Source organism: Pezoporus flaviventris, unplaced genomic scaffold (assembly GCF_033815535.1).
Source record: "Pezoporus flaviventris isolate CSIRO_AGI_PZ_B2104156 unplaced genomic scaffold, CSIRO_AGI_Pfla_v1 ptg000015l, whole genome shotgun sequence".
NCBI classification, from domain to species: Eukaryota; Metazoa; Chordata; class Aves; order Psittaciformes; family Psittacidae; genus Pezoporus; species Pezoporus flaviventris.
Window position 1 is genome coordinate 25,608,645 of NW_026892563.1, and position 14,077 is coordinate 25,622,721.

At 40.4% G+C, this 14,077-nt stretch overlaps 1 protein-coding gene across 1 annotated transcript in view; it reads left to right on the top strand.

Moving 5' to 3' along the window:
* CFAP44 (cilia and flagella associated protein 44) overlaps positions 1 to 14,077 on the top strand; it is a 57,132-nt gene that overhangs the window by 36,624 nt on the left and 6,431 nt on the right. The window contains exons 19-28 of the mRNA XM_061453820.1: positions 1,622 to 1,677; positions 2,071 to 2,233; positions 3,126 to 3,256; positions 4,610 to 4,803; positions 5,209 to 5,374; positions 6,314 to 6,491; positions 10,127 to 10,630; positions 12,013 to 12,216; positions 12,638 to 12,827; positions 13,802 to 13,936. Coding sequence (XP_061309804.1) covers positions 1,622 to 1,677; positions 2,071 to 2,233; positions 3,126 to 3,256; positions 4,610 to 4,803; positions 5,209 to 5,374; positions 6,314 to 6,491; positions 10,127 to 10,630; positions 12,013 to 12,216; positions 12,638 to 12,827; positions 13,802 to 13,936 — 1,921 coding nt within the window. The remainder of the gene's footprint in view (positions 1 to 1,621; positions 1,678 to 2,070; positions 2,234 to 3,125; positions 3,257 to 4,609; positions 4,804 to 5,208; positions 5,375 to 6,313; positions 6,492 to 10,126; positions 10,631 to 12,012; positions 12,217 to 12,637; positions 12,828 to 13,801; positions 13,937 to 14,077) is intronic.

The window sequence follows — 14,077 nt, forward strand, 5'->3', positions numbered from 1 at the left end:
ATAGTATCATAGAATCAACTAGGTTGGAAAAGACCTTTAAGACCATCAAGTCCAACCGTTACCCCAGGATTGCCAAAATAATGTTGGAGAATACCAAATGTGTAGTTTCTCAGAGCATCTAGTTGGATCTGCAAGCTGGATTTTTAAAATCTGCAAAATAGCACAGCATGATGCCAATCCTGTTGCTCTACCACTCTTGGACAGCATTAGTAGTAATCATTCTACAGGTGTTCTGTATTTAATGTAGAGCTCATCACCTTTAGCATGTTTGAACAGATGACACTGGAACTCAGTAACAGTCCTACTGATATTACACAAGAAGAGAGTGCTGCCAACTCCATCACTGAAAATGTTCAGATGTTATTGAATTTTTAAAAAATCTCTTCAGTGCCTGAATTAAGCAAATATAACTTGAAAGAAGCAGTGAGGCCTCTTGAGTAAGGAAGTGCTATCATGAACAACGAATTTTCAAATAGAAATAGAAATTCACTACAGTTTAAAAATCCTGAAAGTGTCAACATAAAACAAACTCAACTCTGAATATTTTTAATATTAGTTAGTAACTACATTTTCAAAGTTGCTTGTTGAGGGAGGCTGGGGAAATTGTAATTTTGGTCATTTAGTTAAATTGTTCGTGACTGGTTGGAATTCTTTACCAGTATCACAAGAACTTTTAGTGCTAAGAAGAGACTCAAAATTGTTTTCTTAAACTAAGTGAATGATTGGAACCTATGATATCAGACCCTCTAGCTCTAGTATTACAAATAGTGATTAATAGACAATTATAAAGCCTATATATAGTTTTATCATTTTGAGTATGTCAGTAGCTTTATATAAAGATCTTAATGGACAATTTCTATTGTTCAGGCTAGCAACATTGCTTAAAGACCATCCTAATAGTTTTTCTATTATCAAAGTATCTTAAATATCTATTCTAGTTTTCAGTCGTGGAAGATTTTAAAAATTCCATCTTCATTAAGCTTAATGAGATTCTTAAAGAATCAAATACAAATCCTCTGAAACTGATAGAGTTAAATTACAGATCAGTTTAAGATGACTGTATTCACTGTAGGGTGATAGGCCCCCCTCCTTTTCTAGAGCATGACTGCCTAGGGAAACAAGGTTTGTGTGACTGCAGCATCCAACCATCTGTCATTCTTCACAGCTAATAATTGTGAACCCATTATGCAGTCAGCAGAAGCAAAACAGAATAATTACACATATAACTTGGAATTAGCCCAGGATATGTTGTCTCTTGTCAACGTGGCAGTGAGGGGAGACAAGAGAATTGAGTTTGGAGGATAAAGAACTAAAGACGTTAGTGAAGTTAGGACAAGAAATGTAATGGTTAATGTTGATAGTAAGGAAGTAGGATTTGTGTTCTTTGTCTCTAAGAATTATGCTGCATTAGTTCCTTTACATATAAACCAACTGGATTGCTTTTTCTTCTTGAAACATTAAAATCTGATATTTAAGGCTTATATAAAAATATTGTTCATAAGGGTTTATTTTGTTTTTTTTTGAGAAGCAATGGGAGTTCTGTCTTAATGTTTGTAAAAGCTTTATTGTCTGTTGAAACTATTACTGCTTGTTTAAAGGCAAACCAACGCTTTTATTTCAGAGTGGTCTTGAGAAGGAGAAGGCTGCTGAAGACATTGAAGATCCTAATACCTACAAGTAAGAGATTCTTTGATAATGATAAAAAAGATTTTCAAGTGTTGGTAGCTCTTTCTTCAGACCACATACTTCTTTTTGCCTCCCAACAGAAGTTGATCACGCTGAATTTGGGTCATTTCCTTGTTAACGCACAAAGTTTTTTCAGCCTTTCCATTAATTTAATTTACTTTTCTGTGGTAGTAATACAAATACAGTACTCTGAGAATTTCTTAACTTCAGAGACAAAGAAAAGGTCAAGGTCAAAGCCCCTGGATGTCAGGAGTGTGCAAATACACAGGAAAAAGATTCTTTTCGAAGTTACCTTAAGAACCATTGAGTTCATTGGGAGTTTAAGGCTGTATCTTTCTTCTCTTCTACTGCAATAACACCATGTGCTTTATCATGCATTTTCAGCATTGAGGAAGTCAAACAGAGAAAGGAGTATGACCGGAAAATGAAGGAAGTTGAAGAGAAAAAGCAAAAGAAAAGAGAGAAGTTAATTGCACTGAGGCACGAGTTTCTTCTTCTTCTTCAAAAGAATCAGAAGTTGCCCAAGCACATGCAACTGCACAGAGAGGTACATCTGGTTTATACAAAGTTCATTTACCTTTACAGGTACCTTCTTCTAAAATGTTGCTACCCGATGTGTTGGAGCGAAAGGTGTCCAACCCTTTGGATTATGGTAGCTCTGTGAATATATATGTCATGATTTAAGCCCAGCCTGTCACTCAGAAACCATGCAGCTGTCAGCTCCACACCGCCCCCCCCCTTCCTCCCCCTGCTCCTGCAGGGATGGGGAGGAGAATCAAAAGAATGTAACTCCCACGGGTTGAGATAAGAGCAGTCCAGTAACTAAGGTATAACACAAACCACTACTGCTACCACCAATAATAATAATGATAAGGGAAATAACAAGGGAAGAGAATACAACACCTCACCACCCACTGACCGACACCCAGCCCGACCAAGCAGTGATCTAACCCTTTTGGATAACTGCCCCTAGTTTATATAGTGGGCATGATGTGCTGTGGTATGGAATACCCCTTTGGCTAGTTTGGGACAGGTGTCCTGTCTCTGGTTCCTCCCGGCTTCCCCTCCTCCCTGGCAGAGCATGAGACTCAGAAAGTCCTTGGTCAGAATAAACATTACTGAGCAACAACTAAAAACATCAGTGTTATCAGCACTGTTCCCATGTTGAAAGTCAAAAACACAGCACTGCACCAGCTACTAAGAAGGAGAAAAATGACTGCTACTGCTGAACCCAGGACAGTATCATTTGCTGGGACTTCTGAATCACAGCTGAGGATTTGTGCTATTTAAGCATGTGGGAAAAATGTGGTTCTCTCTGAAGATCCTAATAGCTCCTGAAACAAAGGATTGTGTTGATGGGTGTGGAACTCTGGCACATATTTATTACCAAAACCCAGTAGCCAGGGTAACGTGATACTGGGTTTTTTGCCTTTCTGCAGCAGTTTGAGATGGACCGTAAGATCTTTGAGGAGCTGGATAGGCAGACAGCACAGAGAATCCAGTTAGTGCAAAATGAGCTAGCTTGGGAACATGAGAAACACTCAATTGGACTGCAGAAACTACAAAATCAGTGAGTACCACTTTTCTTCTAATTCTCCTTCTGACTTTTCACAGGGCTTATCATTTATAAAGTTGTACCTGCCACAAGGAAAAAGAATGTGATGTATTTTCCTCATATAGTTAATATTTCTTCTGTTTTGATCCTGTTCTCTTTTTACTTGGAACATACTCAAGATATATATTGATATTTGGGTTTACTTACTACTTTTGAATCTTTGGTAAAATTTCAAATATTCAGATCAAGAAAGTAGCTTCATTCTGATTTACTTCTACGTTAAGGAAGCTGGGGTTGGGGTTTTAAGACTAAGTGTGCCTGGGGTTTGGCAGTAATTTCACCAAGAACCAAGAACTCTTACTGAAACTTTGAAGAACAACATGTGAACCTGTTTTTCAGGCACGTTGCATGTCTGTCAGATATTTTAGTGTTATTGCTAACACAGTGCTCCCTATACAATTTAGAGTTCTAAAATGAAATTCTTCAAAAACACAAGTTTAAGTTTGGAATACATTTTGGGTTGATCTTCTTAAATCTAAGTATATAGCAAAAGATGAATGTGTAAAAATATATACACAATACACAATACAAACCCCCACCTTACGCACACAGATTGTATGACTGGGAAAGAGACTTCATTAAAGCCATGTTTTTAATCGGTCCTTAATGGAACATAAAAGACATTCTCATGAAGAATCAGGTGTAAGTTTATATATTAGAAGAGGTGTTAATTCTTGAGCATCTCCATTTCTAGACTGGATAAAAGTAAATAGATAGTGTCAGATGTCATAGAATCATAGAATCATAGGTTAGGGTTGGAAAGGACCTTAAGGTCATCCAGTTCCAACCCCCCCTGCCATGGGCAGGAACACTTCACTCTAAACCATGTCATCCAAAGCTCTGTCCAACCTGGCCTTGAACGCTGCCAGGGACGGAGCACTTAACACTCTCTGGGCAACCTGTTCCAGTGCCTCACTACCCTCACAGTAGAGAACTTCTTCCTTATATCTAATCTGAACATCCCCTGTTTAAGTTTTAACCCATTACCCCTTGTCCTGCTACTACAGTCCCTAATGAAGAGTCCCTCCCCAGCATCCCTATAGGCCCCCTTCAGATACTGGAAGGCTGCTATGAGGTCTCCACACAGCTTCTCTTCTCCAGGCTGAACAGCCCCAGCTTCCTCAGCCTGTCTTCATACGGGAGGTGCTCCAGCTCCCTGATAATCCTTGTCATGCTATTACTTACTGACTTGTGAATTTACATGTAATGATTGTACGCACAGGAAGTAAGCTACGTTATTCACCTCCTTTTGGTCAAGGCAAAATGGTAGGTTGTGCCTACTGACATCAGATGGCTTTGTCTTTTCAGGTTTCGGGACTCACTTGAATTTGACACTGTTGTTGTTCATGCTATTCAAAGCAATCACCAAATTTCCACCTACAGACTTCTAGTAATGTCTCATAAGTACTACCAAGGTAAAGAACGTCCATCTTGGAAGAGGACAGTACTCAAACAGGCATGGAAACAACCAGAAAAGAAGCAGATCAACATAGGGTCAAGGCGTATGTATAGAGCTAATAATGACCATTTAAATCTTATCAGCAATATGGTTTCTGTCTCTCATCTAAATTTGTTTTCCTGAGTCCAAGCTAAAGATATTTTAATTTCTTTAGATATAAGTAAAGAAATTGTAACTGTGGCATCTTTTTTCAGTACCCACATACTTAGTAACACACATACATAGTTTTCAATGTTTAGGACAATGTCAGCGATTGTTTGTCAATGCCATGGGTAGAATGTGACCAAGTCAAGTAAAAGAACCCAGATATTTTCAGAGCACCCACCACACTGGAACTATTCTAATTGACACCAGCTCTACAGGAGCTGTCCCAGGGTGGGTCTAACTAATTGGGACTGCACTGTGCTGCATGGTATTTATATCTCCACTTGGTTATTTTTTGGTCCAGGTACTACAATTTCTGAGGGTGAGGAAGAAATTGTGGAGATCACAGAGGTCCAAAAGCCAACAACCCATTATATAGAAAGCAGACGTGAGAAAGTCAGAAGATCTGTTGAGAAATCTGACAAGGTGAAGGCTAAGATCATGAAGAGGAAAGCAGAATGGGAGGAATTGTGAGTCTTGAACTAGACTCTGCCCTTTTAGTTCTGCTTCTTGTCTGAGGTCAAGTAATGCTATTTAACTGTCACATGGCACTGTAATCTCTCTCCCTAGTTTTTTGTCTTCCTAATGATTGTAATTAAAATAGATGAGTTTTCATATATCCCTGAGTCTTAAGAGACTCAGACTCAAGACTAAAAGTCTCAAGAGACTTCTAGTTAGTTTCCCTGGTTATTCTGAAATATTTAGTATCTTGGATTCAGCTAGGTACCTGCATCTTCAAATAGGGTGTGAAAAAATGTCTAAATCGATCATGACCGAGGTACACTTAGGCCATTACAGTCAACTCTTGGTTAACCCTGCTAGCACCACATAGAGCAGATGCTGTAAGAGCTGTGTTAGATCAGTTGTACTAACATCACAGCCATTATGTGTCTGTGATGCTCCATGCTGGTCTTTATCTTGAGAGGCGAGAAAGGTGGACAATGCATCTTTGAATGCTCATAGAAATACAGAAGTTTTTCATTAGGAACAGGGAATGGGACTAATGTAGAGTCAGAATACAAGACTTTTAAGGTTATTCTTTAACAATATAGAGTAGGATCAGGTATTCTGTGCTACAGGCTGGTGGAGTGTTAACACACAGCTCCCTGAGATTAAGAGCAGCATGTACTCACCAACCCCAGAACTCAGTGTAAAGATTTAACCTGTCCCATGGCAGCATTTTGTTGTAAGAGTTCTTGGGTGGAAAAAAAATAATCTGAGGTTTTCATTCAAATGTGCAAGGATATTCTTCCCAAAGTAGCTGTTTTCTTCTGAAAGAGGCTGTGTGATTCCTGATCCCTAGCTTGCCTCCATAGCGTTGTTGCATAAATCAGAAAGTATGAAAAGACCCGGTTTGTTTACCTGTATGCTTTCCGTCTGAAAGTAAAGCTTTGGTTTGTACCTACCAGATACAAGAGCAAACCTAGTGATAACTATGAGAATCCCAAAGATGTTGAGGAGATCAAAGCAGCACAGGAAAATATAGGCTATTATAAGCTGAAGTCTGCCCCTAACTACAGAGTCACTGAACAAGAGATTATGAACATTGAGAAGAAAGTGACACAGCTTACATCCCTGGAAGTGTTGGTATGTAGACTGATGCAGTGGTATGTATGTTTCCCCCTTCTGTGGGGAGGGAGGGTAGTGTATTAGTCACTGAAGAATTTTTTTTGAAAGGAAATCAAAGTGGATGTGAGAAAAGTCCTTGAAGGATAGGCAGTGTTGAGCCAGCTTTAGTTACAAATTGGCCTTTCTCTTGTGAACTGCTGGAACTTCACCAAACTCAAACCTGCATTGACCCAGGATAACTCTCAGCTAGCTCTTTACTTCAGCAGGAGCATCCGTCTTTTTGAATTCTTCAAAAAGTCTTATAATCTAGTAACCGATATGCTTTCCCTAAAACTCTGACTTAACCCTTGCCATGAAATACTTCTACAAGGATGTGAGCAAGGACAGGTGTTTCTAGTGTGGCTTCTCCATATTTGCACTTTGGAAATTACCCTTTCTGGGTACTGAGCATTGGAATCTTCCTGAGAAAGCAGGTCTTTTGGAACCACCTTTCTGCACCAGGACTCCTACAGCTACTACATGTCTTTTAGCCACAAAGACACAAGAGGCTCAAATGTGCAATATCTTTGTTTCTTTCTTCATAAATTTTTTCCCTCATCTTTCTTCTCATAGGAACTGTTTTTCATTTTATTTGACTGGAGTCAAAAATAGTGACAAATTTCTTTAGCTGAAAGAACAATGAAGAAATATATCTATTGAACTTGGAATCACAGAATCATAGAATCGTTAGGGTTGGAAAGGACCTTAAGATCATCTAGTTCCAACCCCCTGCCGTGGGCAGGGACACCCTACGCTAAATCATATCACCCAAGGCCTCGTCCAACCTGGCCTTGAACACTGCCAGGGATGGAGCATTCACAACCTCCCTGGGCAACCCATTCCAGTGCCTCACCACCCTAACAGGAAAGAATTTCCTCCTTATATCCAACCTAAACTTCCCCCGTTTAAGTTTTAACCCGTTACCCCTTGTCCTGTTACTACAGTCTTTAATGAAGAGTCCCTCTCCAGCATCCCTATAGGCCCCCTTCAGATACTGGAAGGCTGCTATGAGGTCTCTACGCAGCCTTCTCTTCTCCAGGCTGAACAGCTCCAACTTTCTCAGCCTGTCTTCATACGGGAGGTGCTCCAGTCCCCTGATCATCCTCGTGGCCCTCCTCTGGACTTGTTCCAACAGTTCCATGTCCTTTTTATGTTGAGGACACCAGAACTGCACACAATACTCCAGGTGAGGTCTCAGAAGAGCAGAGCAGAGGGGCAGGATCACCTCCTTCGACCTGCTGGTCACGCTCCTTTTGATGCAGCCCAGGATACAGTTGGCTTTCTGGGCTGCAAGCACACACTGCCGGCTCATGTTCATTTTCTCATCAACCAGCACCCCAAGTCCTTCTCCGCAGGGCTGCTCTGAATCTCTTCTCTGCCCAACCTGTACCTGTGCCTGAACTATCTAATTGCTTTTTGGTAGGAAGACCTATTTTCTGCCCTGCTTACTGACATGCTTACTGAGGAGCACCTTCACTGCATGGTTTCTCTGTTTTTTAGAGAAGTGTAAGTTATACTCTCAATAGCCCTAAATCTTTTCCAGTATTAACCTCATGAACTATTGCCTAATCTCGGGCACCGTCTAGGCTGGGTCACTTTGATAGCGAAGTCTAAGTGTTACAGAAACAATGCTATAGTCTTGGGGATTTGTTGGATCATTTTAATCTCATGCTTGGGCTCCAGTACTTCACTATAGTGCTTATGTTAACAGATACCCAGTTGAATGCTTTGCACAGGTCCAGATAGATGATGTTGACTCCTCTGCCGCTATCCATCAGTTCTGTAGCCCCATCATAGAAGGCCACTGCATTGTTCAGTCATGATTTGCCCTTCCATGCAACACCTTCCATGTTGGCTGTCACCAACCGCCTTGTTGTTTTTCATGTGCCCTAGCATTGTTTGCAGGAGAATATGATCCTGTGACACACAGAGGTGAGACTGACTGGTCTGTAGTTCCCTTGGTCTTCCATTTTCCCCTTCTTGAAAATGGGGGTTATATTTCCCTTTTTCCAGTCATTGGGAACTTCACCTGACTGCCATGATTTCTCAAATATGATGGCCAGCGGCTTAGCAACTTCATTCGCCAGCTCCTTCAGGACCCATGGATGGATTTCATCAGGTCCCATGGACTTGTGCACATTTGGGTTCTTAAGATGATCTCGAACCTGATCCTCTCCTACAGTGGGCCCAAGGTCTTCATTCTCACAGTCCCTGCATTTGTCTTCCAAGACTTGAGCAGTGTGGCTAGAGCACTTGCTGGTGAAGACTGAGGCAAAGAAGTCATTGAGAACTTCAGCCCTCTCCAAATCCAGGATAGCCAGTTCTCCTGCTTGTTTCCAGAGAGGGCCCACATTATCCCTAGTCTGTCTTTTGTTTGCTATATACCTGTAGAAGCCCTTTCTGTTATCTTTCACATCCCTTGCCAGACTCAATTCTAACTGGGCCTTAGCTTTCCTGACCTGATCCCTAGCTTCTTGGACAACACCCTGAATTCTTCCCAGGCCATGTGTCCTCGCTTCCACCTTGTATAAGCTTCTGCTTTCCTTCTGAGTTTTCTCAGCAGCTCCTTAGCTATACATAGAGGCCTCCTGGCCTTCTTGCCCCATTTCCTTCCTATTGGGACGCAACACTCCTAAGCTTGGAGCAAGTCATCCTTGAATATCAACCAGCAGTCTTGGGCACCACTGCCCTCTAGGGCTTTGTCCCAGGAAACCCTACTAAGCAGGCTCCTGAGGAAGCCAAAGTCCGCTCTCTTGAAGTCCAGGGCAGTGAGCTTGCATGAAATCCAAAAGCATTTGACAAATGTCTCTTTCCTACTTTTGATATTGCTATCTCCTATACTTTGAAAATTCAGAACTTTGTTCCAATTGTAATGACCTGCAGTAGCTGTGGTCTCAGATTCAACATCACATATAAAAGACAAGAATCTCATCTGCTTTTCAGAACCTACATTTGTGGATGACTGCTTTTCAGTATCTTTGAGGTTACGTGAGATAACAGCTTTGTTTCAATGTCTCTGTCCAAGAAGTCTAGATTTCTGTATAGATGCACATTTGGTAGTGTGTACAGTAAAGACCCTCTCAGGACCTCTTTCGTTTTGGGGATGGAAGCTTGCTTTACAAAATACTAAAAAAAAAAAAATCTAAATTTATTTTTGTTAGAGTATTATTTATACTATATGCCTGAAAAAAAGAGCCATATCAAAGCTGAGATACTCTCTGTATTTAATGAGACAGCACAAATGATTAATCCTCTAACACCCACAGCTTATTTTCACAGCTTCTGGTTGCTTTCTGCACTGCTTCAATATCTCTTGTCAAGAAACTCACAATCAAGCCAAGAACTGAAAGAATGGGGAAGCCTCATTTCCCTTCTTCCACCTTTGTTATTTTTTGTGAACAAGAGGAAGAGAGGTGGTTCCAAAGATTTTAAAATCACAGACTGAAAGACAGCTGTTTAAAAATGCTAATGTGTGGAGATGGTACAGAAAAGAAAGCTAGTATGGAAATAAGGAAAGTCAGTCAGTATGACAAGCCTCTTAACCATTACTTGTGTCAGGAAAACTACATACTATGTTCCTGAAGAATCCTACTAAAATTGTTTTTCCTTTGCAGATCCATAAGAGGAAAGTCAATATGAACAATGAGATTATGTCTCTGCGGGATCTCAAGGTTTCTGTCATTGAAGAAATCAAGTGTTTAGTGAAAGAATTGAAATGCATACAGGCAGTCTTGGATTTACCAGACCGCCTCCCTCTTCCCCTGATCCCTCAGTTACACCCAGATGAGGTTCCTGAAAAAAAGTTTGAGTACAACACTGACATCCTCCTGAAGTTCAAAGAGGATCAGGAGGCCAAGCCAAAGCCCCAGGGACAATTGGAAGGTTCTCCTTCATCTCATTCATTTAGGCAAGGGTTTCTTCAAGCTCCGTCCATTAAAGAGGCTGACTCCATGACACAGGCTGCAGGTACACACCAGATGAAAACAGCATCATCTGTAGTCACAGAGCAGCAAAGGGTTTCTGACACAGAGAAGGCAGAGCCAACAGAAATAGAACTGGAAATTCTGAAGAGAGAGAAGATAAAAAATTTGTACTTGCAGGAGACCTTGATTAAAAAGGTAGGAAATCAAAAGTCATTTTTTTCAGATTGAACAATCCCACTGCATTAGAAATAAACCCAAAAAGTCTTCCATCTCAGGATTACAGCTACTTTTGTCTTCTGTACTTTAGGAAAATGCTAGCTGGTGCAAATTTATGATGTAAATCAGTTTGTCTTGCTGTGACCTGTGTGCTGACTATTATCACTTGCAAAATAGACCTTAGATTCCTTATTGATTGCTCTATAAATCTATGAGCTCAGTGGCCCCCCAAAAAAGTAAAATATTAGAAATTACTTGAAAAGGGATGAAGAGTTAAAAAAGGAGCATCACTATAACTGTGTAGATTCATGATGTTCTCAGGTCTTAACTGTAGTCCCGATCCTTTAGTCTCAAAAATTTATATATTTATTTACTTTAATTAGAAAAGGTATAAAAGAGAGTAACCAAAATCCTTAGTCATGGAAAAACTTCTTTAAAAGATAAATTGGTAAAGCACCTTTGGCCTGGAAAAGGGGCAACTGAAAGTGTTGTAGCAGAGGTGATAAAATTATGAGTAGCATAGAAGAGTGGGAATCATCTCTTAAAAGGAGAAGAGTTATCAAATAGTCACGTAGAAAGCTTGAAACATTCAAATGGAAATAGTTTTTCCTATCCAACAATAACTAAGCTTTGGAACTCAGCATTAGGATGTGGGGGAAGCTACAATTTGGTAAAGTCTGGAAGAAAAATCCAGTCAAAGCTGTTGAACACAAACATACTGCTTCCAGCTCAGGGTGTCCCTAAGTCAGAGTTTGAGAGGATACAGAGAAGAATGTGCTAGATGTGTATGACTGTTCACTTGTTTGCTCTGTTTCTTACTGTCTTCTCTAACTTCTCTGTTGGCCATGACTCTTTGGTCTACCCCAGTACAGACACCCTTGTGTTCATGTGTGTGAAGGTTTTGAGAGAATAGCCAAATGCTGCTGCAGCTATCACATATATATGATGCTGCTGGCAACTGCTAGTACTGATTTAACTGCAAATGTCTAAGGGAAGAACTGGGAGATGTTCTGAAAGAAGTCAGCCAAGGCAGAAGCCATATTTATTGCTACATCTGGGATTGTTACATGAAATTCTTAGGCTACTGTAAAACATTCTCTGAAGAGTAAAATACTTCCAGGCTTCTGTGGGATGCAGTGAAACATTCCTGTGAAGTACTGGTGATTCTTTTACTATTGTGCTGAGAATGAAGACGTATTTGGGGTTAACTATCTTTCTAAGTGCTTCAGTAATCAGTAAATAGCATGGGTGAACTATTGATTTGGCAGAGAGGATCTCTTGTGCTCCTTTCTCTAGCCTTACATGTTTAGCTCAGCTCCTAATAATTTCCCTGTTCCTCATTTGACTCTCATATGCTCCAGATCAACACACTGGTGATCAACTTTGATGCTGAGCTTCGCTTCCTGCGTCACAAGAAACTGAAGCTGGACGTGCAGATGAAAAACGCTGAACTGCGCTACATCACATGGTATGAAGAGCTGCTTATCTTGAAGAACTTTGAGAAACATGAGAACCTTCTCCGGGAGCGTATTACTACCCTCATCGGTGAGCAGGAGGCATTGCAAGTAAGTAGGCTGTGTGCCTCTGGATTTTCCAGTACCACTAATGCACAGCTCAAAACAAAAGCAAGTCAACAAGTAAATGGTGGCATCTCTTTATTTTAGCCCTGATTCAGTGTCCAGTGTTAAGTTTTGAAAGAGGAGAAACTTTTGATGATCAGCCTAGGATGGTCACTTTTACCTTCCAATCGTTAATCTTTTCATAATCTTAACAGCTGTATTTTAATAGGTACTTTGTGATGTAGAATAAGTGACAAATTTTATGCCTAAATTTAAGAACATACTTCTAGGTTTTGCTTGATTGAAGAATAGGTTTAAAGAGAGAAAGGCAAGTTTTGCGTTTCCACATCTTCACAAATACATTCTATATATACACACGCACGGGTTATACTTTTTAACTGAAGTAGGTTTTTTTTTGTTTGTTTAGCCAAAATTGAATGGCTGCATTGCACAGATTGAGGATAGAAAGTGTGAGATTATAAGGCTTCAGGAATGTGAGAAAGCTCTTTATGCCAACTTCCAAGCATCCCTTGGAGAGAACAATGAGTTTGCCAATTTTCTGACCGAGGTTCTGATGAAGAAAGTCAAGTGCATGGAAAAAAGAGAAAGAGAAGCAGGTTGGAATACTGTTCTTTTCGCTTTATGGATTTGTTACACTTAGTTCCATGTAGTTGGGTCAATCTAGCTGGTGCCCAGAGTACATGCAACACAGAACTCAGTTCGCAGAGCCATAGATCAGACCCACCCAGATTTGTTTCTGTACAGACCCATGTGCTGTAGCAGCCATCTTGACTGGTAACAATGATGTAATTCAGTCTCTAACATGACTACATTTGGTCTGGTGGCAGCTCCTGCAATTTACTTCCTGTAACCCAGGACTTTGGGGACTGATGATAATGGGTATGAAGAAGAGGCAAAGCTTTAAATAGGTACTTCCTATGCTTTACCAATGATAACTATGGATAAGTGATGAGTCTGCCACATTCATGACATTCTCCTTTAATCTGTCCATTGTCTAATGAGAGATCAGAGACCTAATCTGCAGTCATCTATTATTCACAGGACTAAAAGTATTATGAAAGGATTTTTTCATCCTAGTGACTGTTTAAAACTGGTAAGGCTAGGCAGCCTTACTGAGCTAAAATACTTGTGCTTTTGCTCTGATTTGGCTTTTGATTTCATGTGGGACACAGTTAGCAAAAAGTGCAGACAACTGTAATGCTTTTGTGACAGTTTTGTGCCCTTGTATTTTGCTTGGTTGATTAATCTCTGTAGTAGAATGGTAAACCCATAAGGTTTAAATTCCTAGCACATCTAAAGAGAGGAAACACTATTGAAGGAAGTCTCAAAAATGTGCCCGTGTCTGTGCCTTTGGCAGTAGCAGGTGATCTCTCTCCCTCATTTTTTTCTTCTTCTTTTATTTTCTTTCTGTGAAATTATCACATAGATGCAATAGGCACAAAGTTCCTGGATTCACGTATTACCAGGATGATCTTTCATGGATAATTGGGATTGTATTCACCAGCACATTGGCATAATGCACAGCTAGTGGGTTTGGGGGTGTTCTGCAAGTACTGTCCTCTTCTTCCAGGTGGACAAGACATGAATGAAGAGAAAGATGAAGAAGATGAGAATGAAGAGAATGATGGAGAGTCAAGCTTGGGGATTGATGAAGAAAATTCCGTATCTGAAGATGAAGCCTTTGATGAATCTCTTTGCCCAGAGAGTACCTAAGCCAGCATTTCCTTGGGTTGACCACTTGTTTAGCTTTAGGGGCAATCTTGAATTTTGTGTATTTTTCATAATTCACTGCATATTAATGCCATTAAGGGCCAGAATGTGTGTACTTCTCCTAAGTACAGCAGTT